Source organism: Castor canadensis, chromosome 2 (genome assembly GCF_047511655.1).
Source record: "Castor canadensis chromosome 2, mCasCan1.hap1v2, whole genome shotgun sequence".
NCBI lineage: Eukaryota > Metazoa > Chordata > Mammalia > Rodentia > Castoridae > Castor > Castor canadensis.
In genome coordinates, this window is record NC_133387.1 from 90646648 (window position 1) to 90670340 (window position 23693).

The 23693-nt window shown below is 38.5% G+C and overlaps 1 protein-coding gene across 9 annotated transcripts in view; it reads right to left on the reverse strand.

Moving 5' to 3' along the window:
- Positions 1 to 23693, reverse strand: part of Pde1c (phosphodiesterase 1C) — a 486798-nt gene that overhangs the window by 382215 nt on the left and 80890 nt on the right. For all 9 annotated transcript variants that reach the window (XM_074065259.1, XM_074065258.1, XM_074065263.1 and 6 more), the window contains exon 2: positions 18972 to 19022. In XM_074065259.1, the coding sequence (XP_073921360.1) occupies positions 18972 to 19022 (51 nt within the window). The remainder of the gene's footprint in view (positions 1 to 18971; positions 19023 to 23693) is intronic.

A 23693-nucleotide genomic window follows, 5' to 3' on the forward strand; every position in this document is an offset into this window, starting at 1 on the left:
ACCCACCATGGACTGAAACATCTGAAACTGTTAGCCAAAATAAGTCCCTCCTCTCTTAAGTTGTTTGCTCGGGTATTTTGTCACAGCAAAGAAAAGTGACTCTCACACTGAATCACATTATTTTTCATTGTATTATCTTTTTAATATCTATTAATATCTGATAATTCAAGATCTTATTCTCTGTATTTTAGTTCTTACTTGCTTAATCACTAGGGGGGAAAGAAAGCTAAAATCACATTGTTAATTTCTAAAGGAAATCACCTTTTTAAATTTATATTATGGTGGTAGTTAGCAAAAGTATAATTGATTACTTCATTTATTTAGCAAAATAATCATGCTCTCATCCAGCCATGTGATGGAGCCTTTTTGTATGGTACACCTGGTATATTTGTCTATCCAACACTTTTTCTTCCCTATTTTTAAAAGCTCTTCTCACCTGATTTTGGGAACATGCCCTGCCACATTACTCATGCTTGTCTGATGGACTTTCAACTACGCGACTTCATGGCCCTGGCCTCAGTTACCAGTTGAAGTACGTGATCTGACCTTGGATAACCACACTTCTCTGATACTTTACATCCTATAACCAAAGGGAAGAACTCTTTTTCTTTCTTCTGAGATTGCTAGTGCTAGGATCCATGTCCCAATACTTGGAGGAGTCTTAGAAATGAAGCTACCACCCTTCAGAAAACAGAAAAAAGAGAAAAGGTCCTAAGAGCAGCATACTCTATCTTATTCTTAGATCTGTCAAACTTCTACAATGCTTTCTGTAAGACTGTAACTTCTATAATATCTTTTCAGCAAACCACTTTTTGAGCTTTAGATAGTTTGGGTTGGGTTTCTATCAGTTGCCACCCAAGAGGTGGCATGTATTCCAGATTTTTATTTCCCTCAGTAAAGTTTCAATTTTTTTGTTTTGGAAACTTTCAGTAAGGTTTCTCCTATAACATTTTATCTATTTGCCTGGTCTTACTAATAAAGCATAAGTTTACATTTTGTAAATCATTATTTCTGGAATATGTAATAGCCATAATGTAGTACATTTACTTAACAGTCTGTCTCCTTGCTGAACTCTTATTCTTTTTGTTTGTTTGTGGTACTGGGGTTTGAACTAAAGGCCTTGAGCTTGCTAGAAAAGTACTCTACCACTTGAGTCACATCCCCTAGCACTTTTTTTTTTTTTAATTTGTTTTTCAAAATAGGGTTTAACTGCCCAAGTTGGCCTCAAGCCACTATTATCTGGTTTTGGTGTTCAGCAGTTCTTTAACATAATAATTCCTAATTAGGACCAAAACTGTTCAATATAACAGATGCAAGCTATGTGTTGGCTTTTTTTGAGATAGGGTCTGGAAAACTGTTTCCCCAGGATAGCTTCCAACTGTGATCCTCTGCCTCCCTAGTAGTTACGATTATAGGCATGAGCCACAGGGACCCGGCCTATGGTTTGTTTAATTATAATAGTTCTTTTTTCTCTAACCTCCTACTATCTTTCCTCAACATTTTCATTCTATAGTCTGAGGAAAATCATTGACCAAAATTTCTTTCAGTATCATTTCTGCATATCAGTGTGGATTTTAATTACTGTATTGCATATTTGCTTTCTTTGTACTGTTTCCTTTGCATCTCTAACTTTAAACCACCTGCTTCTCTTCTTCTGGGCTTTTGTTCTTCTCTCATAGGGGCTATGCTCTTTTGCTTCTTTTTAAAATTTGTTTTGTTAATTGTTTATACATTTATTCATATGTGAATACATTGTTTGGGTCATCTCTTCCCCCTGCCCTCCCTCCCCCTTCCCCCATCCCCCTCACTTCCAGGCAGAACCTGTTCTATTGAAAAAGCAGGCTAGTATTTACATTTTTTTCCTTGAGCTTCTATTTTAAATTATTTTTGCAGAAGTTTGCCTTTCCCCTAAGCCTTTAGGAAGATGACTCATTTCCCTAGTTTTTCCTATTTTATTTGGAGTTTCATTTTGGATTTTTACCTAGTCTCATCATTATGGAACACAAAAACATTCATACAGAGATGGTTGCTTTCCACAAGGCAAGGTACATAGCTTATTCTAGGCTTCACTCATGTCAAATTGGGGTGCCGGATAAAGTCAGCAAAAAGAACCAGTCTAAGACTGACATTGGTATTTAAGCAGCTAATTATCCCCATAAGCAATATATAACCCAAGCCCAGAAAGTGAGCAGGAATAGTGGTGCACAAACTGCTTCAAAGCAAAGCCTGTACCCGTCCTTCTCCAGTTGATAGGCACAGCTCCTCCATAATTTTCAAAGTCTATTTGGAAATTCATCTGGTACAGTGGATCATTATATAGTGAGAACATCAATTCCAAGAGGAAAGGTCTCAATTATTCTTTGCCATACATAAAAAAAGAATGAATCTGTTCAGGAGAGTAATGATGTAGACAAGATTAAAGGGAGACTTTTCAAAAACTTCAACAGCATTCATTTAGTATACTAATTAAACAGAAGCTTATCTATTAAGAGTAAAGTCCATTTGACAAACACTTTGCTAATGGTTAGTGTAAGTTGAACCCTTGAAGGTTAGAAGTCAGAATTTTTTAACATTTTCTATAATTTAGACTTTCACTAATTCAGGCACTGCCTCCCCATAATTTAGTGAAATATTTTCAATGCATAACTACCTTGAAGTGTGCTAATGTCTGCAAAGCATGCAAATATCAAATCTTACCATCTGCTGGATGATTCATTTGTAAATCTGCCTGGCATTCCTTTGGGAAGTTCCAGGGCTGATTTTTAACCTCATTACAAAAACTTGGTGGGGATGCATTCAATAATACAGTAAGTATGAAACCTCTGAGCACTTGGAAAAATGTGTCACATAATCCTAGACATGTTCAAATGAGATGTGTACTGTGATCAAAAATAAAAGCATTTGAAAGTAATTGCTTGAGATTTGGAGTTTTTACAAGATACGGGGGAAAAAAGATTTAGTGTAACATATTGATCACAGAGAAGAACTTTTTCTGATTTTGGCCCAAACTATTGGTTGCTGGTAATAAAATACAGGCAGTGGCCATCTGTTAGTAGTAAGCTCCTTTAGGGAAAGAATTGTGACATATTTCATTTTATACCCCTGCACTCAAATGTCCTTTCAAGGTTAACTTTTGCATCTGCTTCTAAAATGTCTACATTTTAGAATGTGGCTGTAGAAACCACATGAAAACCTTGGATGAACACCACCTCCACTTTCTCTTCCTTCTTCCTGCTTCAATTACATCATGAATTATTTTTTCAGTTTCTGACTCCATTGGCTCACATCTTTACGTCCCTTCTTATCTTGCCCCATTGGATTAGGGAATCTAGCTTTTTAAAATTTATAGACTTGGAAACTACACAATTATTTCAGGGGGTCCAACCATCTCAGCAGAGCTCCTAAGGCTGCCCAGGGAGTTGTTCAGAACTTAGTCTACAGGATGATGCACCTTGGAATTCATACTTCACAACCTGCAAGGCTGAATGTGTCCTCTTGGGTTTCAACTCAAGCCTTAGCCAAGGCCTAATGCACACCATGGCAGGAGCCATGGAACCACCATGGCCTCCTGCTGTCCAGGGAAGGGGGCTAGTCACAGGGCTTGATGCACAGTAGGTCCTCCATAAAGATTTGTGAAAGGGAAGCAACACAGGAACTTTTGACTGGTAAAACAATTTTGCTTAAGTCAAAATGCACCTGAATTTTTTCTAGCAAGGTAACTAAGTATGGATGCTAAGAACTTCTAGGGGTTGCATGCATTTTCACCCCTGTTTGGAGCTGGTGAAGGTCTGCTGCCAGTCCAACTGAACAAGCATTTACCGAACATCTACACTGACTGGCAAGACATGGTTTCTGCTTTCAAGGAACTCAACGTCTAGTGGGGTGAGAGTCATTAAAGAGACATTAATAATACTGTGTGAAGCAAGCATAATATAACTGTGCAGGAATATGTAGATGTGAAATAAAGGGGAGAACTATTAACTTTGTCCTGGGAGTCAGGCCAAGCTTTTTACAAGAGTTGAGCTATGACCAGAATTTTGAGAGATGAATGGATTTGTTTGGTGATCAGCAGAGGAAAAGGACATTTCAAGCAGAGGGAACAATATGTGCAAAGGCATAAAAGGGTGAAACATCACAGGAGAGCAACTACTTGAATTTTTCTAGGGATTAAATGATAAATTAGGGCATGATTTTGGTGTACCGAGGACTTTGCCCTTATTCTGTAGGCCAGAGGAAGTCAGCAAAGGTTTTTTCTTTTTAAATTAAATTTTCAATTTTGAGATACTTGTATATTCATAAATAAAGAGTTGTAAGAAATAATACAGAGATCCTATGTACACTTCCCCAGTGTTAACATTTTGTAACATCACAGTAAAACATCACAACGAGGATGTTGACATTTTCTATATAGACAATTATGTCATCTTCAAAAGGGACAATTTTATTTCTGCCTTAGTCATGACTAAGCTTATTTTTTGTCCCTTAATACATCAGTTAGAACTCCAACACTATGTTGAATAAGAGTGTGTGAATGCAGAAGCTCATCTTATTCCCAATTTAGGAGAAAAGCATTCACCTTTTTGCCTTTAATGTTAGCTGTAGGTTTTTCATAGATGCCCTTTACCAAATTGAGAAATTCCCCTTAAAGTCTTATTTTTCTGAGACTTTTTTTTATCATGAACAGATATTGAGTGTTGGCCAATGCTTTTTTTCACCAATTGATATGATTGTGTGATTTTTCTACTTTAGCCTGCTAATATGGTGGATTATAGTAACTTAGAATAATGAATGATCTTACATCCATAGGGGGGAAATATATATATATATATATATATATATTTCTAGTAATATATATACACATATATATGTGTACATATATATATATATATATATATTTCTCTCTATGACAGAGGGAGAAGTATATTTGCTAATATTCTGTTAAGTATTTTTACATCCATCTTCATAAGATATTGGTCTGTAATCTTCTCTTTTGATACTGTCTTTGTCTGGTTTTTATATCAAGACAATGCTAGCTCATATATTAATTGGGAAGCATTCTGTCCTCTTCTATTTTCTGGAAGAAGTTGTACAGAATTGGTATTCATTTTCTTTAAAAATCTGGTAGAACTTTCTAGCCACACTATCTGTGTCTGGAGATTTATTTGGGAGAGCATCTAACTACATAGTACTGGGACTATTGAAATTGTATATTTTATATTGAAAGAGTGTGACAGCTTCCGTTTTTCAAGAAAGAGGTCTATTTCATCCAACTTCTCAAATTTATCCATGCAGAGCTGTCTACAGTTTTGCATATTATCCTTTTAATATCTGCTTAGTCTGTACTGATACCCCATTTCATTCCTAATACTTGTAATTTGTGTCTTCTCTCTCTTCTCTTTTGTCAGCCTTGCTAGAGATTTGTCAATCTTTTTGATCTTTCAAAGAAACAGGTCTTTGTTTACTTGATTTTTCTCTATTGCAGTCAAGTGTTGTTTAAAAATGAAGATTTGTTCTGAGGAATGTATCAGCCTATTTCCCCATTGTACCAACATCATAGAGTACACTCACACAAACTAAGACTGCTGATTAAGCAGTGCAATCTTATGGGACTGCCATCAGAATTGTGGTCCATCACTGACTGAAACATCATGCAGCACATCACTGCATATTTCCATTTTCAAATTCACTAGTTCTTTTATCTTTATTATTTCTTTTCCGCTGCTTGATTTTGGTTTGTTTGTCTAGGTTCTTGAGGCAGGACTTATGACTCTGGGCTTTTCTTCTTTTTTAATGTACACATTCAGTGCTCTAAATTTTACTCTCAAACTCATATGAACAAAGTACCATAAATTTTGATATATAGAATTCAATTTATCACACTCCTGATTTCCCTTAAGACTTTCTCTTTAACCCATGGATTATTTAGCAGTCTGTTGGTTCATATCCAAGTATTTGGAGATTTTCCTTTTACGTTCCTCTTATTGATTTCCAGCTTAATTCCACTGTGTCAGAGACTACATTCTATATTATTTCCATTATTTTAAATTTCTTGAGGTCGTGTGGCCTAGAATATGAACTATCATGATATATGCCCTTTGAGTACTTTGGAAAACTGTATATTCTGCAAATGTTGGGTGGAGTGTTCTACAAATGTCAATTAATCCTGTTGGTCGATGGTGTTGTGTTCTACTAAAATCTTAGTGGTTTTCTGCCTGAGTGCTCTATTGTTGAAAGAGGGATGTTAAAGTTTCCAACTAAATTTGAGGTGTTGTCTATTTCTTGTTTTAGCTATATCAGATTCTTCTTCGCATACTTCGCAACTCTAACATTTGGTACATAAACATACAGGATTGCGATGTCATCTTGGTTGGTTGATCCTTATATCATTATAAAGTGTCCTTCTCTGACTCTGAATTGTATTTGATCTGAAGTCTAATGAATCTACTACAATTTTCCTTGATTAATACTTGCATGAGCTATCTTTTTCTATCCCCTTATTTTCAACCTGATTATACAGTTGTATAGACAACACGTAGTGGGTTATGTTTTTTAATCTACCATACCAATCTCTGTCTTTTAATTACTGCATTTAGATGATTTACATTTAATATAACTATTTATATGTTAGGCCTTCCAATCTGTTTTCTGTTTGTTCTGGTTTTCATTTCTCTATTTTCTTTTTTCTGCCTTCCTGTGACTTACTTGAACCTTTTAAGAATTCCATTGTTATTTATCAATAATGTACCTCTTTGTGTATTTTCTAACTAGTTGTATTAGACATTATTATTATACTATATTTGAATATATATACATATATATAATATATCTACAGCTTATCACAGTCTTCTGACATCATCATTTTTCCAGTTCAATATAGGAGACTAACTTTATATTCCTCCACTTCTTCCTGTTTATAACATACTATTTCCTTTACAAATATTTAGAGCCACATCAGATAACACAATTTTTTCTTCAAACATCATACATAATCCTACTCAAGAGAAGAAAACTCTACTGTATTTACCTTTATTGTTGCTTACTGTGTTATTTCTTCCTTCCTGATGTTCCAAGGTTCCTTCTTTTTTTTGTTTTCATTTTGTTTAGAGAGTTTTCTTTACTCATTCTTTCAGAGTAGACCTACTAGCAACAAATTCTTATTTTTCATTCATCTTATAATGTCTTTATTCTTCATTTCTGATGGATATACTTGCTGGGTATAAGATTCTAGATTGAAAGTTCTTTCCTCTTATGACTTGAAAAATATTGTGCCTCCATGGCTTCTAATAAGGAATCTGCCATAATTCAAATCAACTTCCTTATATATAAGTAAGTTATTTATTTTCTTTGTCTGCTTTCAAGATTTCTCTTGAGTTTTTAGAAGTTTATGATGTATCTTGGCATGGATTTCTTCAGGCATATCCTCTTTTAACTGACTCTCTCTGACAAAGAACCAGCAGAAAAAGAGGGTGCACTATCTTACTACTGCCAAGTAGATGTAGAAGTTCAAGTTCCCCAATGGGCCTCCATTGTTCCTTTAATATCCAAGGAAGAAAGGAGCTTTGTTACAGCAGAGAGGTGTGAGAATCCTGGCTCCAAATGTGGTCTCTACTGACATTGTGATAGGGATGTCCCCATTCCATTGGGAAATGATAAAAGTGGTGACTCTTCAGTAAGCATCCTCTGACACCACCCAGCAGGAAGTGAGAGGGGTGCTTTGTTCCTGTCAGATGAAGTAGGAGGCCAGGTTCCCTCTGTTTCTCACTGGCATGTGATGGAGAGAAGGCTGGTGTTAATGAAAGTCCCCGTTCCCAGTTGGCCTTTTCTGAGGGTGTTGATATACCTTGCTATAGCCTTCTGAGGGTGAACATTCAGGTTTCTGCCAGATGGGGATGAGAGCACAGTTTTTTTTTGTTTTATTTTTCTTTTTTCTATGATGTTTGGCCAAAGTGGTTATCGTCTAAAAGTTTTCCATATTGCAAGGCTGTCCCTTTCCTGGTCCTTGGCTAGAGAAAACAGAGAGTTTTTTTGTTTGCTTGTTTGTGTGTTTTTGTGAGGGAAGAGCATCTATCAGCATTTCCAGGTTTCCACTTTTTCAACACCACCCTTGGATATTTGCAGCAAAATTAAACCCAAGGAACTCACCACCATATTGTTTATTTGGGAGTCTCAAAGCCTCTAGTCAGTGTGCCTTCTGTTCCCCACCTTTCAGTGTCTTCTTTTTTGTTTATTTTATGCATAACATCCAGGGTTTTTAGTTTGTACTTCATGGGAACAATGTGGAAAAGGATGTGTGTAGTCCAGGTTCCTGGGAGCAGGATACCTAAGAGCTTTGAGGAAGAGGAATAACATGGCCAAATTTATCTTTTGAAAAATGCTCTGGCAGGCAGAAAAACTGATTTCACAGGGTAAGATCAGTGGAACCTGTTACATAAGGGATGATGAAGAACTATAATAAATTTGTGGCCATGAGAATGGAGTAGAAATAGATGAAAGAGATAGAATCAGTGGAATTTGGTGACTGGTAAGGGAAAAGAAAGGTCCGCATATGATTTGTGGGGTTTCTTCCATCTTTCATTCATAATAAGTTTGGCAACCTCCTTGTAATGACAGTTTTCCATCTTAAATATATCCTCCTCAACTAGAAAACCAGAGAATGGGATTCCCTTTATATTAAAAGCTAACTACTTTTCCAAAGAAAATATGCGTATGGCAAATAAGCATATTAGAAGATGTTAAACATCACTAGTCATTAGGGAAATGCAAAACAAAGCCGTACTATAATACCATTCACAAGTTTTAAAAATGACTGTACCAGGTGTAAGGAAGGATTTGCAGAAATTAGAACCTCGTGTTTTGCTAGTGGACTATAAAATAGTGCAAACACTTTGGAAAAAAAATCTAGCAGCTCTTCAAAATGTTGAATTTAACTGGGCATGGTGGTATATACCTATAATCCCAGGTTCTGAGTTGGAAGCCAGCGTGGGCTATGCTTAGCATTAGTATATGCTCTGCCTTTTCTACTCCTAGGTATATACTCAAGATAAATGAAAAAAATATACGTACACAGAAACTTGTATAAAAATGCACATAGTCACATTATCCACAATAGCCAAAAAGTAGAAACAACCCAAATCTGTGAAGAGCACAATAAAGTGGGGTAGGTCTGTACTATGAAACATTATTCAGCAATAAAAAGGAATGGTATTCTTACATATACTGCATGGCTGAACCTTGAAACCATTAAGACAAAAAAGAGGGGAGGGGAGGTGACCCAAACAATGTATACACATGTAAGTAAATGCAACAATGATAAAATAAAATTTAAAATAAAAGGGGGAAAAAGGCTAGAGGCATGGCTCAAGAGGTAGAGCACCTGCCTCACAAGCTCAAAGCCAAGTTCAAATCTCAGTATAGTAGTCTGTCTGTCTATCTATTTATCTAGCTATCTACTCACAGTGAGTGTGCTCGCAACATGACACCAAGACAGCATGGGCCTCAAGGTCCCAACATGAAGCTAATAGTAGACTCATATTAGAAATTCAACTATTTCTACTACTAGGAGTCAGGTACAGTAAATCCTCTTGATTTATTTGCTTTAACACAACAACCATGCTCAGTCATGACTGCTCCAATAGACACACTTTTTCCTCAAAGAAAAACCTGCCCTCATGAAGATTTGTCCTTTTCATCTCACTCTTTTCTTAATTTAGCCCTAAAGAAAAGTAACATTCAAAGAGAAATAATGGTTATCTTTTCACCACATAAGGATTCAACCAAAATATGGCTACTGATGCAGTTAATAAAGCCCTAAGAAAAGTAGTACAATCACATCTATTAGGTAGGTATGTTAAGATTTAAGGATAGGCTGATTTATAAAGACAAACAACATAAGACAAACTTTTTTCTTTTTTGAGACAGGATCTTGTTTTGTAGCCCAGGCTGGCTTCAAACTCATAATCCTCCTGCCTGTGCCTCCCAAGTGACAAACTTCTTTAGTCTCACAGGTGAACAGATATTTTCTAAAATGTTCTTCTGACTGTCTGTTACATGTTATATAAAAATGAAATGAGCAGCTTAACTTTAAAAAAAGACAAAAAGGTTAGTCATGGACTGGGGTATGGCTCAGTGGTAAAGGGCTTACTTAGCATGCAAGATGCCCACTGCTGCAAAAAGAAAAAAAAAAAGCTAATCACAACAGGCAACACATTATATGCATTCACTTATAAAATATGGCCAGGATAGGCAAATTTAGAGACACAGAAAATAGATTAATTGTTGCCCAGGATCACAGGTGTGGGTCTTAGAATGAAGAGTGATTCCTTTTGGGCAAAGGAGTTCTTTTTTTAAAGTAACAAAAAATTCTAAAATTAGATTATGATGATGATTGCACAACTCCATCAATATACTAAAAACTTCCTGTACACTTTAAATGGGCAAACATTATGGTACTAGAATTACATCTCAATAAATCTTTTTTTTTAAATGGCAGAAATCACTCCAATATTCTTTAACATTTTTAACTGTGAATTACATCTATAACATGTAATCATTTTTGGGGGTTCATTCTTTCCTGGTTTAACTGCCTTTTTCCTGAAGTATATCATTTAGTAGTAGTTCTTTCATCAAGGATACACACACATGTCAAATTCTCTCAGAATGTGTTTGTCTAAAAAACATGTGTACTTTCCCTCGCTCTTCAGTGTTATTCTTAATATAGATTCCGAGTTGACAGTACTTTCTTTTTATCACTACACAAATACTATTCAATTTGTCCATGGCTTCTAAATATGCAGTTGAGAAGTCTGTATTCAGTCTAATAATTAATCCTTGGTAGGTGTAGCAGGAATAAATAGACCTGAGTAACAGAGATTCAAAACTCCAGTAGATTAAAAAAGGTAGAAGTCTGTGTCTTTGTTATGCAAAAATCTGGAAGTAGGCCTTTCAGAACTGATCTAGAAGTGTTATTCCACAAAATCTCCAGATTATCACTTATCAACCCTTGAGTATGGACAATATCCTTGTGGTCAAAGATGGTAGCTAGAGCTCTAGGCATCATATATGTATTGCAGAGAGCAGTTTAGAAAGGGATAATGAAGAAAAGAGATAAAGGTAAACAAGGGCCTCAAGGAACTTTCCAGAAATCTTCTCCTGATAGTTCTGCTTACATTCTATTGACATGGTCATACCTAGCTTCAAGGGACATAGGAAATGCATTCTATTTGGGAGTGTGAGGACATAGGCCTAGCTAAAAATTGAAGTTCTTTCAAAATGAAAGAGCCAAACTTTCAGTCTCAGACCCCATGAGTAAATTCCATTGAGTGTTTTCTTTCCCATTATCTTTAGGATTTTCTTATTACCTATCGTGCTGCAGTTTCATTGCAATGAAACTAGCAAAAGGTTAATTTTATTTTCCTACTTGAAACTAATCTGGAGATTCATATATCATTAATCAATTCTGGAAAATTCTCAGCCATTAGATCTTTGAGCTATTAGTTTTCCCATATGCTTTCTGGTCTTTTGTTCTGGAATTCCTATCTACATCTTTCCCTTCTGGCTTCCATATTGCATACCCACACTTTTACATTCATCACCTCTCTCTGCTGCATTCTAGATAATTTCCTCAGATATATCTTTTATTGGGTTCATTATTTCTCCTTTTAGTCCTATCCAACACAGTCAGACAAACTGGGTTTTGAGTTTTTTAATGCTACTTTTTACATTTAAGTTCTATGGAGTCTTAATTTTTCTCCTTTTTTTCAAAACATTTTATTCCTTTCTTAGAGTTTTAATTCTTTTTACATCTTCAGTAATTTTTAAATGGAACTCGTTTGTATTTTTTTCAGTTTGTCATCTTGAGTTCTTCAGGTCACGATTCTCTATTTGCTGTGTTCACTGATTCAAGCTCAGTGAGCTGCTCCATATGGGTTTGTTGTTTGACTGTGAGCTCATATTGCCCTTATTTTCTCTATGAGAGAACCTTATGACTTTGGTTGTATTTCAGATTTTTGCATTTGATTCTGTCATTATTAGTCCAGACCCAACTTTAATTCATTAGTCTGAAAGGATTCCTGGCCCATGCAAGTAGTTTCAATTGCCTTGGGAAGTCTTTTTTCCCAAGAGCCAGAAGGAGCAAACAAGCTCCTTCCTAACCTCCCTATGCATATGGGTGTATTTTGTTTTCCTGATTCTTCTTTCACTGAGAACATAGTCCTTTGTTCCAGTTGTCTATTGCTATGTAACACATAACATCAAACAGACAGTTCAAACCACCACTGGTTTGTTCATAATTCTGCACTTTGGGAAGGGCTCAGAGGGGGGCTTTCCATGGAGTCTCTCTGACTCCTCACAGCATGATAACAGTGCTATAAGAACAGCAGCTGGAAGCTGCATTACCTCTGATGATCTAGCTTTCCAAGTCACATCCTACCATTTCTACTACATTTACAGGCCAGCCAGCTTCTAAGAGAGAGGATACAGCATCCCATCTCAGTGGGAGGCTTGTCAGCATCACATTGTAAGAAGAGCATGTGGGATGGAAGATATAGATGCAAATATTTTTGAAAAACAAAATCTGCCATATGTTGTAAGAGCCTGCGTTTAGGCAAAAAGTCTCAGATTCAACTCCCCATACTGCACAGCCCAAGGCCTTATCCTTTCCTAGTGTAGGTATTAAAACATACTTAACTAGATGCCATGAACTTAGCAGCCCCACTCCCATACTGCATGATGCAGAATCAGTGGGCATGTTTACAGCTTGCTCCTCTGATACCAAATTCACCCTTCATTTCTGGCACCTATAGAGTTCTCTCTGTTTATTGTAAATTGAGTAATGCTTTTAAAAGTAGTTTTAAATACTTTATCAGCATTTTTATATGCATGTAAACATGGGAGAATTTTCAGTTATCCTATTCTCTTCCTAATTCTTCCTAATTTTATTCAGAGTATGCATGAAAGGGTAGAGGAGGTACTTAGAGTGCAATAGCCAAGCCATGTCTTTCTTGCCCTCCCTGAAGACAATTACATAAACACAAAAAAATACAATGGAGTTTTTTAATTACATAATCTTATATACTTGTACAAAGAAGTAAATACATAATTCCCACTAAGAGTGAAGAAACTGGTCCATATTTAGGCAAAAAATAAGTTGAGAGAAGCAGAAGGTAAGGGATTGAGGACAAGGAGGTCAGCAGACTCCAAAGTGATAAAGAGATGGTCAAAGTTTCTCTGAGTAAAAAACTCCAGGAGTGTCTTTTGATTCCTCTGAGAAAGGTAGAAATAAAAGATAAGGAAAGGAAAAGGGTGGGGAGAGAAGAATCAAAAGGTGATGGGCCAGGGAGGGCATGGGAAAATAGTCCTTAAGAAATTTACTGGTGGTTGGGCAGCCAAAAGGACTGTTGACAACAGGACTATGAATTTAAGTTGTCTGTATGTAACTGCGGGGCATTTTTTATTAATCTCTCTGGCTGAACCTCTAATCTCCAATCAAGTTCTGCTTTGATCAACAGCTTTTGGTTCCTCTGGAAGAAAAGAAGACTCACATCTGAGTCTATGTCAGAGCAGATATAAAGATAGCCAAAACATAGAGAGGGAAACATTTGACAGAGGTAGGAAATCAGGCCAGAATAATATTAAATTATCACAGGTATTCACAGAAACATTGGGGCATGTGCTGAACTTCCAAAGGGCTCACCATAGTGATTCAGGCATAGCACTTACCTATATCTCAAAGGACTAGAGTCTCTAGATGATATCTAGGTTATAGATCATCCACAAGCTCCTAGAGGATGCTTATAGTACCATCATTCCACTGATGGAATAACGATTAAAAAATTGGGGACCAAAAGATATATAGCAGAACTCCCATATCCATTGATCCCACGTCCATGGATTCAACCAACCATGTTTCAAAAGTGTTAAAAAACAAAAAAAATTGACTTTACATACTTTTCCTTATCATTACTCCTTAAACAGTATAACTATTTAACAGCATTTACGCTGCAGTAGGTGTTATGAGTAATCTCGAAATGGCTTATGTACACTGGAGGATGTGCATGGGTTACATGTAAATACCATGCTATTTTATGGAAGAGACTTTGGCACACTCAGATTTTAGTATTCAAGGGGGGTTCCCTGTGAGACTGAGGGTCAAGTGTAGTGAACATATTTCAAAGACTTGATCAAATACATCCAAGAAGAGAAAAGATGATGAATCTCAGTCCTCCCACACCCAACACAGGCCTACATATTCCAGTCTGTCTCTCTACCCAGAACATCAATTCTTTCCAAGATATGATGGGATACCCACCAGCCAATGGGTTCCTGCTCATGACCCCTCACTGACAGGGATGCCATGGGGGGATTTGAGCTTTAGATGAATGGTGAACATTGGGCTGGATCATTTTTAAGCTCTACTGTGACCTGAAATTTTTCAAATCTAAGATAATGGGTTGTACATCTGTTGACAGAACCAAGCTGATACACTTGTCTGATGAGGACTTATTTCATGAGAGGAGTCTGATGTATAGCTGGCAAATATTTTCTCCCACTCTGTGGGTGTTCTCTTCAGTTTAGAAACCATTTCTTTCGATGAACAGAAGCTTTTTAACTTTATGAGGTCCCATTTATCTATGCTATCTCTTAGTTGCTGTGCTGCTGGGGTTTCATTGAGAAAGTTCTTACCTATACCTACTAACTCCAGAGTATTTCCTACTCTTTCCTGTATCAACTTAAGAGTTTGGGGTCTGATATTAAGATCCTTGATCCATTTTGAGTTAATCTTGGTATAGGGTGATATACATGGATCTAGTTTCAGTTTTTTGCAGACTGCTAACCAGGAGAACTTGCATTTCTAACAGGTTTTCAGAGACCCCACTTTGAGGATCACTGAGCTCAATTATTGACTTTAGAAATTCTGGAGCTGCCATCAAGATAACTATTTGCTGGGATAAATGGGAAATAGAGACAATCAGTTCTTGAATATTGTTGAGGTGGGACCTAGAATTCTCACAAGGGGCAGAAGTTTTTTTTTATAAGGTTGTTTAAGGGAAATTTCCAAATCCAGATCCTGTTCTATCTTATTGCCCTCTTAAGCTTTGTTGAGGTATAACTGATAAACAATTGCACATATTTAAAGTATACATTTTGATGATGTTGGTCATATGCACACAACTGTGTCCTATCACCACCATCAAGGTACCAAACATATTCACTGCCTTAAAAAATGTCCTCACATTCATCTGTGTTTTGGTTGGTTGGTTAGTCGGATTTTGTGGTTAAAAATGTAATCCAAGAGCCATCCTTTCAACATATTTTAAAGTGTGCAATACCATGCTGTTGATTATTGATGATCTGTCATTTAGTGGATCTCGTAGACTTACTCACCTTGCGTAACTGAAACTTTATACCCATTAAACAACAATTTCCCACTTTCCCTCTCCCCAGATCCTAGCAGTAGCTGTTCTGTTCTCTGGTTCTATGAGCTTGTCATTTTAGACAGCATAATGCCCTGAAAACACCAAATCTCATCCATCCTGTGCCAAGCCATCAGTCATAGCTCACCACTCAGCACTTCTTAGTCCTTCTCCTACTTGTTTGTTTTATCTTCTTGTCCTCCCTATTCTTGTTCCATGACCCATTCTCTCCTAACTCATGCCCCCCAGCAATGACACTTAATCCAGAAAAGTTCTCTTAACCCTAGTACTCTGTAATATGATTTTGAGTTTTCCCTGGGCCTCTACACATGGGCATTGCCATATAACAGGTGCTGCTTCTTCCTCTATCCCAGCCCCAGCCCAGCACCCACCCATACTACACATCCTTGCCTGCCCCTGCCCACCTCTGCCAAGGAAGGCATCATTCACTCAGCACAAAAACACTAAGGGAGCCCCTAGCTTCACCATCCATCCACCACAATCACTCCAGCACTTCATTAGGAAGATCTATTTCCAACAATACCCAGACTTTTACCTCCCAAAGCAAGCAGTGTCAATTACTAAGTAGTGTCCATTTCTCCTACTGCTTTTGATACTATTTTCTTTTTTAATGATCACTCATCTCAGAGGAGAAATTATTCTCCTCTCATTTAGGGAAGCAATTAAAACTCCAGAATGGAGCTGCCCAGCTGCACAAGCTTTGGGGCTGCTGTCTCCCTCACACACTCTCTTCCAGTGTGCAGGATTCCCTTGAGGAGGGCTCTGATGGATGCTGAATGCAGCCTCCTCTAGGTCTACTGAGTGGAGAGGCACACAACACAATCCAGGCTTGTTCTGCCACACTGTGGCCAAGCCTGAATATTACAGGTGGCCTTTATTCCCTTATGTACCATGCTGCTTTTCTTTTTATAAGATCAGAAACCAACTTCTCCAGCTCTGTCAGCCCTCCTAACCCTTCCACACACAGAGATTCTAGCCCCAGGGTGGCTAGCCTCATGACAGGTGCCAGTCTCAAACCATTTGGTCGTCCAAAGCCAAGGTGCCCTGGCCTCATGCAGCACCTTCAAGTCAAGGTCATTTTGAACTCACTGACCTAAACACTATCATTCTCCTATAGTTATTGAAGGGAAGAGGTTAATCTCCTCTTCTCTTTGGATCTCACTCCCTCTCTACCTTCTTCCTGTGCCCAATCCTAGCAAAACAATTTCAGCATTACTCTATCTGCCCATAGTATTAGGCAGATAATCCAATTGAAGTCAGATTGTTCAAAAGTCAAAGCTGAAACCAGGAATGATGGAACAGAGCTGGTTAGGATCTCTGATAGGATCCAGACTCACTCTACAGTATCCATTACCTTGGCTAACCCCTTCTCCCCACCTGAGTGCATCTCTGAACCCCAGAGAATCCAGTCATCACAGCAAAGGCTCACTACTCTCATTATGCCTAACTCTCTGATGGGCAATGCACTCTGGCAGAATTTACATCTCTCTTGTCAGGTGTAAAAGTTAGCATATGTTACAGTGCTTCATACACTCTAAAGTGTCTATCTTCCAAATTCTTCCCATCTTCCTTGAGTACTTCATTCTCACCATGCTTCCACTGCAATGGAGTAAAGTGAGTGTCAATCTGACAGTGACACAGTGAAATCTTTTTCTTCCTTCCTAAAAGCCACCCAGTTTTTTTTTTTTCCCTTTCTACTATTTGCTACAAAAAGATGTGACAGCTAATAGGCCATGTGACATTTTTCAGGAGAGTTCTAAATCAGGAGAGTTTTTCTTTTTCTTTCTTTCCTTCTCTGAATCAGCCCCACTGAATTGGTTTGCTGCTAGTTTTTTTTTTCCTATATAGATGGTTTTTCCTTATGATCTCACTTATCTCCAGCTAACAAGCTTGCAAGTGACACATCATCCATGTAACTCAGCCACATAGTTTGAAAGTTGTAGAAGCCATCAACAAGAGAAGTCTCCTTTTTATGTCCATGAGGAGATTCCCTACTCCAGGTCTCCTTCTGGGTCCAGGTTTCAAAGACCACCACGCCCTTCCGCCACCTCAGGATGAGCATCATCCTAAGGGGTGCATCCCTCATGCAGTATGGCCAAATAATGATTACAGCTTATTCATTTTCCTGATTTGAGGATTTTAAAAAAGGGAATAAAAGCATATTCATCCTCCTCATTGAGCTGTGGGCTGAAAACTTCTTTTGGAAATAATGATTCTAGGTAGGAGGGCAGTGAAAATGATGGTCCACGAAAAAGGTGTTTTGTTATACAGTTTCTAAAATGTGAGCTCTTAGTGCTGTTTCATGATCAGACATTATTGCAGTTCTATAAAAATCATTCTGAGGAAATTAATCCCAAAGTTTGAAGCATTCCAAGAAGATCTAGAAGGCAAAGCTTAGAGGCCCTGTAAATAGAGAAACCATGCTTTCAATCTTGTGTGTTGGGATTTGCTCCAGCACTGTCACACTCAGACCTTATCCAGCAATGCTGTAATATACAGGGGGATTTACAGAGATCCCCTCATATTCTGACTTCAATAGGCAATGACATGTTTTGCAAAGGTTATGACTTTCCTATTTTTCCTATGGGAAAATTGAGGGCCAGAAAGTGTAAGTGAAGTGAAATTACTTTAAGGGAAAGCAAGCAAGGCAATGGGGAGCGGGTGCAGCAGGAATCCCATCCATCTATTTTGATTTACAACTCAACCATTTCCTGGCTGGAGGCATAGAGAGCTTGGAAAGCATCTCTACCTAACCCTGCTCTATCTCCAGTAATTCCACTACCTTCACTGGGATCTAGGTTTCATTCCAGGCAGTCATTGAAATGCTAGATGACTTGCTGATCACACTGGCACAGAAGGGTTTGAGAGACTTTTGACATCTGCTCTCCCACTGGAATCAAGACTTGGAAAACAGAGTTGAGGGGACTCCAGCCTGGCTGCAGCCTTAGGAATATCCTGATGCCTCGGGAAACCATTTGATTTATCTGGGCTGCAAAAGGTCACCAAACTAGAAGACAGCAGTGTAAGTCCATAAACCTATGATGGACAGTGATGGTGCCTTTATATGCATACAGACCTGGACAGCAACAAGCATTTCACATACCCTTCCTCACAGTATCTTGACTAGAAGCCACCCTCCTGCAGTGTACTCTAAGGACATTCCTGCACAGAGCTTCTCAAACACTAGACTAACAGGAACCTCCTGGGGACCTATTAAAAGGTCTGGGATGGGAGATCCGAGGCTCTGCATTTCTGAAAATCAGAGATGAAGCCAATTCCACTGCTTTGAGAACCATCCTTTCAGGAGCAAAGCCCAAGAGCACAGTTTGGAAGCCACAGACCAAAGGACTGAAGTGCCCACATCCAGGAGTAGCTCTCCCGTGATGGGGCTTCAATGGACTATTAACCAGTTGAAGACATTTCCTACATTTCTGTTATATTAACACCTAATACAAAAATGGGGATGAACCACACCAGAAAAGCCTCCGACAAATGTGTCAAGAGGGAGCCTGGGAAAGAAGTGAAAGAAAATTTACTCACGGGAGAAGCGGGCAAGTGGCCTGGCATTCTTGTCTCCAGCTTCATTTGCAACTAGAAAAAAACAGAGCACATAATTATGAACAAGGCACATATGTCCACAGACATGTCCAGTTCATCCTCTGTGTGCTTTGGCATTAATCTGTGTTTGAGTCTAAGGTGAATGAAAGCAACCTCACCCTTTCTAGATTACCAACATGGTTCTCAACACCTAAATGAGGTCAATGTCTCAGTCATCTTGATTTGTACTTTTGAATAAGGAACAAAACAACATCCAGTCTAATATGCTGGAGAGGTTACCTGGCCTGCAACCACCTGGGAAGAGGCACATATGCCAGATTTTCAAGTGAGTGGATGTCCTCCAGTCCAAGCTCCTCTGATCTTCAATATGAAAACACACGCCTCACTCCTGAAGTGATCCATGGGGGTAAAGCCAACCCAGGGATTTCAGAATGTAATGACAAACTTGGGTTTTGTCAAGAAATATGTTAAATTTAGATGTTTAGAAAACTTTAGGCACAAGACTTTTCAGAAAGGAAGCTTATTTCCTCAGACAATCCTCTCTATAATTTATCATCATGCACACAGAGTCACCATTCATGTACCCTCTAATCTATGAACCTGCTCTTGTTGGTGAAAAAAGAAGTCAGTTACTATGTAGAAATACAAGTTTCACTCACTTTAAATGTCACTGTTAATTCCCAGAAAGACCATTCCTCGGTTGTTTTGCACACACATGGAAGTCAGACATAAATATTTATGGTCTACTTGAATGAACATCCAAATGACCAACAGGAAAAACCTGTTCATCTTAGTTAAAAAAAAAAAACTCTCAATGCACAGACACAATAAAGGAGCTGGTGAGTATAATCATGACTGTGTAATAAGTGGCAATAGTCTGAAGTCATGCATTGTTTTGCAAAGAATGAAATGAATTAGAATATTCTTTCATGCTCTTACAAAGGTAAACTTTTAAAGTTTACTACATTGGGACAATTTTTCAAAATTAATGAAATCTCAGTCTATTTTCGTGTTTCTAACATTGGCATTGACCCATTGTATTACTACCCTTGCTATATTACAAGCCAGACATGACACAAAACGACCAGCAGGGGGAAGTGATACTGCAGGCAGCTCCCATTATCTTCACAGCATTTCATAATGACAAAAAGAAATCCAGTGACTAGGCTCTATACCAAATACATTTGGAAAGAAAAGATTCTCAACTCAAAAAAGGATCCATGAGGTCTGTGAGTGATAGGTATCTTCTACAATATTTTATAGAACCACTTCCTAAACACAAATATTTTACATTCATACTCCTGCCTCTGAGCAGAGCTACTTCTAAAACACTTGAGAAAACAGCCCACTGTCTCAACAGAGGGCTTTCACCATACAGTCACATCCTCACAAGGATATTGTCATAGCTAAGTATGAGAAATGTGAGTTTTTATGAACAGTGAGAATCGGGTGACTCTCAAGTCTTTAGACCTGAAGTTATAAGGATAGAGAGAAAGAGAGAGAAATGAGAAGAGAGAAAGAGAAAGAATAGACATGAATTTTCCTTGCTCTTGAGTTTAAGTTTTTGTTTTTTTGGCAGTAAGGGTGGGGTTGAACTCAGGGCTTCTGTGCTTGCTAGGCAGATACTTTCCCACTTGAGCTATACTCCCAGCCCACTTTTGTTTCAGTCATTTTTTAGACAGGTTCTTGCATTTTTTCCCAGGGCTAGCCTCAGACCACAATCTTCCTAGCTACATCTCACAGGTATGCATCACCATGTCACACTTACTGATTAAGATGGGGTCTTGCTAACTTTTTGTCCAGGCTGGCCTAGAACTGTGACCCTCCCAATCTCTGCCTCTTGAGTACCTGAGATTACAAAAGTAAGCCACTATGCCCAACAACCTTTTCCCCTAGACACCGTAGATCTCTAAACAAAGAAATAACACAATGTTTTCTTTTTCATAATTTTCACTACAGAAACTAATGAATTACAAACTAGGATTACAAAGCCACTGCAATGGTTGAGAACATGAGCAAACACCTAACTGCTTGCCTTGAAGAGTGCACATTCTCCGTGGGTAGCTATTTCACATTCAGCGTGGGACCTCCCTCCTCCTCATCCCACAGCCAAGGATGGGAATTGTTGACCTAAATCTGAGTCACGATCTAGGCCAGTGGGGTACCAGGAGAGTTCCCTCTACCTGGAAGGAATGTGAACTCCACCATCAGCATTATTTCCCTAACGGCAGACTCAGCACCACAATTCCCTGCTTCCCAGCATGTACGAGATACAATCCAGCTCGCTTGGCCTGAAATCAAAAGCCTGGCTCCAACTTATTCTTCCAGTGCTGTGAAAGCCATCTTTGCAGCACTACAACAAATACCTGAGATAATTTACTTATAGAAAGAAAAGGCTCACTTTTGCCACATTTTCCAGTTTCAGGTGGATCCATCGCTTTTAGGCCTCTGTTGGGGTTGCCAGATGGTAATCACAGTGCTTGGTAAAGCAAAACCATTGCCAGGAAGCAAAAGAGAGAGAAAGAGAGAGAGGCTGGGGTCCTATAACCTGTAAGAGTACACTTCCAATGACCTACTAGGCCCCTCTCTAAAGGTTTCACCCCTTCCCATGGTGCCACCCTGGGAACAAAGCCTTCAACACATGGGCCTCTGGGTGACATTCAAGATCCAGACAATAACAACTGTATTTCCTAGAGCATCTTTGGGGTTTTGGTCACATGCACTGATTGCCAGTCCCAAATCTGCCCTCCACACACTCTCCCCACATCACTGTTGCTCCTGCTGCCCCTTTTCTTGGGGATGCTCTTCCAGGTCCTCACCTAGCCATTAAGACTCAGGTGAAACCATTTGTCCCTTCAGAGAAGCCCCCGACTCGTAGCATACCTTCTCTGTTCCATACACCCCTACTTATACACCTATTGCTCCTTCCAAACCCCCATTCTCAAACTTCAGCAGGCATCAGAACCACCCAAACATTTGCTAAAGGGCACATTACAGGGGTTTGTTAAAATAGCTTCTGATTTGGTGATTCTGCACCCAAGAATCTTCATTCTGACAAGTTCCTAGTTGACACAGTGGCTGCTGGCCCATGGACCAAATTTAAGAACAGCTTCTCTACACTACAAGCTACACCCCCAGTCCTGAAACATCCTTCTGTTTCCATCCTTTGGAAGTACAGAATAATGCATTCAGTCAATGTATTCAGACCTGAAGTAGAATGAATACACACAAAATGCTACAAATGGCTTTGCAGACTGGTGATTTTAGATTGGCTTCCAGGTGTCTAGACAAAGCCCTTGGTGTTTTCATTCAGTCCCACAATGTTTTTAATTTTTAAGCCATTAGTTGTCCGCATTTAAAAACCAAGAGATTTCAACTATAAATGCATATTACTGGCTTTTTTAGGATAACTATGGAGACTGGAACAGAAGGTCCCCAGCCCCACTGGAAATCAAAGGATCCATGCTGTGCTCCTCCCCACCCCAGGTGATTCTACTTGCATGATGTTCAAGGATGCAGCTCTTTGCTCACCATTGTTGGAATTTCTATACTGGCCACATGGCCCAGGAGGCAAGCAAGAACAGGACTTCTTAAAGGACTTAAAAAATGAGACAAAAACTCAACAGAGAGACCAGTACTACAAAAAGTGGTTGTAGCTAGATTTGCTAAACACTTCCATCCATAGCCCATAACTTCCTACACAGGTTTGAAGGTCACCAGCATACTGATGGCCTGCATAGACACAGTCAGGCTCCTAGACCAGCAGAAGAGCCTTCCATACACTAATGTCTGCCTTCTATTTAAATAAATACATATGCATAACAAGTTTTAACTATAAAGTAGATGCTCCATTTATCAGATACAATTAGAGCTGAATTTGGCAAGATCTTGTTAAAATGACTATGTAAGATTTGTGAAAATTTATGCCATTCTGTTGTGCAAAACAGTTTCAAGATCAGAATTCATGATGGGTACTATCAAGGTGGAGTTGCATGACAAGCCTGCACATGTACATAGGCACAAAAAGATAAATATATGTGTCACCAGATACAGTAACAGTTATTTGTCTGTGTGGTGGCATTTGGGAAGATTTATGACTTTTTAATACTTTTTGCATAAACTCAACAGTTTATGATAAGTAGGTACTATATTTATAATCAGGAAAAATATTAATTGGTTATTTTTCTTTTCAATATATATTTATATATAAAATAATGTTGAACATATGTGTACACATGTGTGTATCTTATATATAATATATAATAATCATGTTTTGATTTTGGACATATTTATACACACATGCACACAAATGTAAAACATATTTTAGATTCAGGTGTGGGAGCAGTCTTGGATCACAGATTCCAGGGCACTTGTCATTTCTAGTCCAAGAGGACCCCTACAAGACTCACTCAGAAATGTGGCCCTTACTCCCCTCTCCAAGGGGCACCACACATCCTAGGCCAGTGATTTGCTCCCTGAAACACACTGGAATCACCTGGGCAAGTCTACAAAATCCTGATGCTCAAATCACATGCCAGACCTATTAGACAGGGCCTTTGGGGTAGGATGCCATTATCAGTATATTTTACGTTCCCAGGGGATTCCATCAAGCTGCCAAGGTTGAGAAGCATTAAGAAATGGTGCAACCTCCTCATCTTTATTATTCAGGGAGGAGGGTGTGGCTCAGATTCCCTCAAAAATATT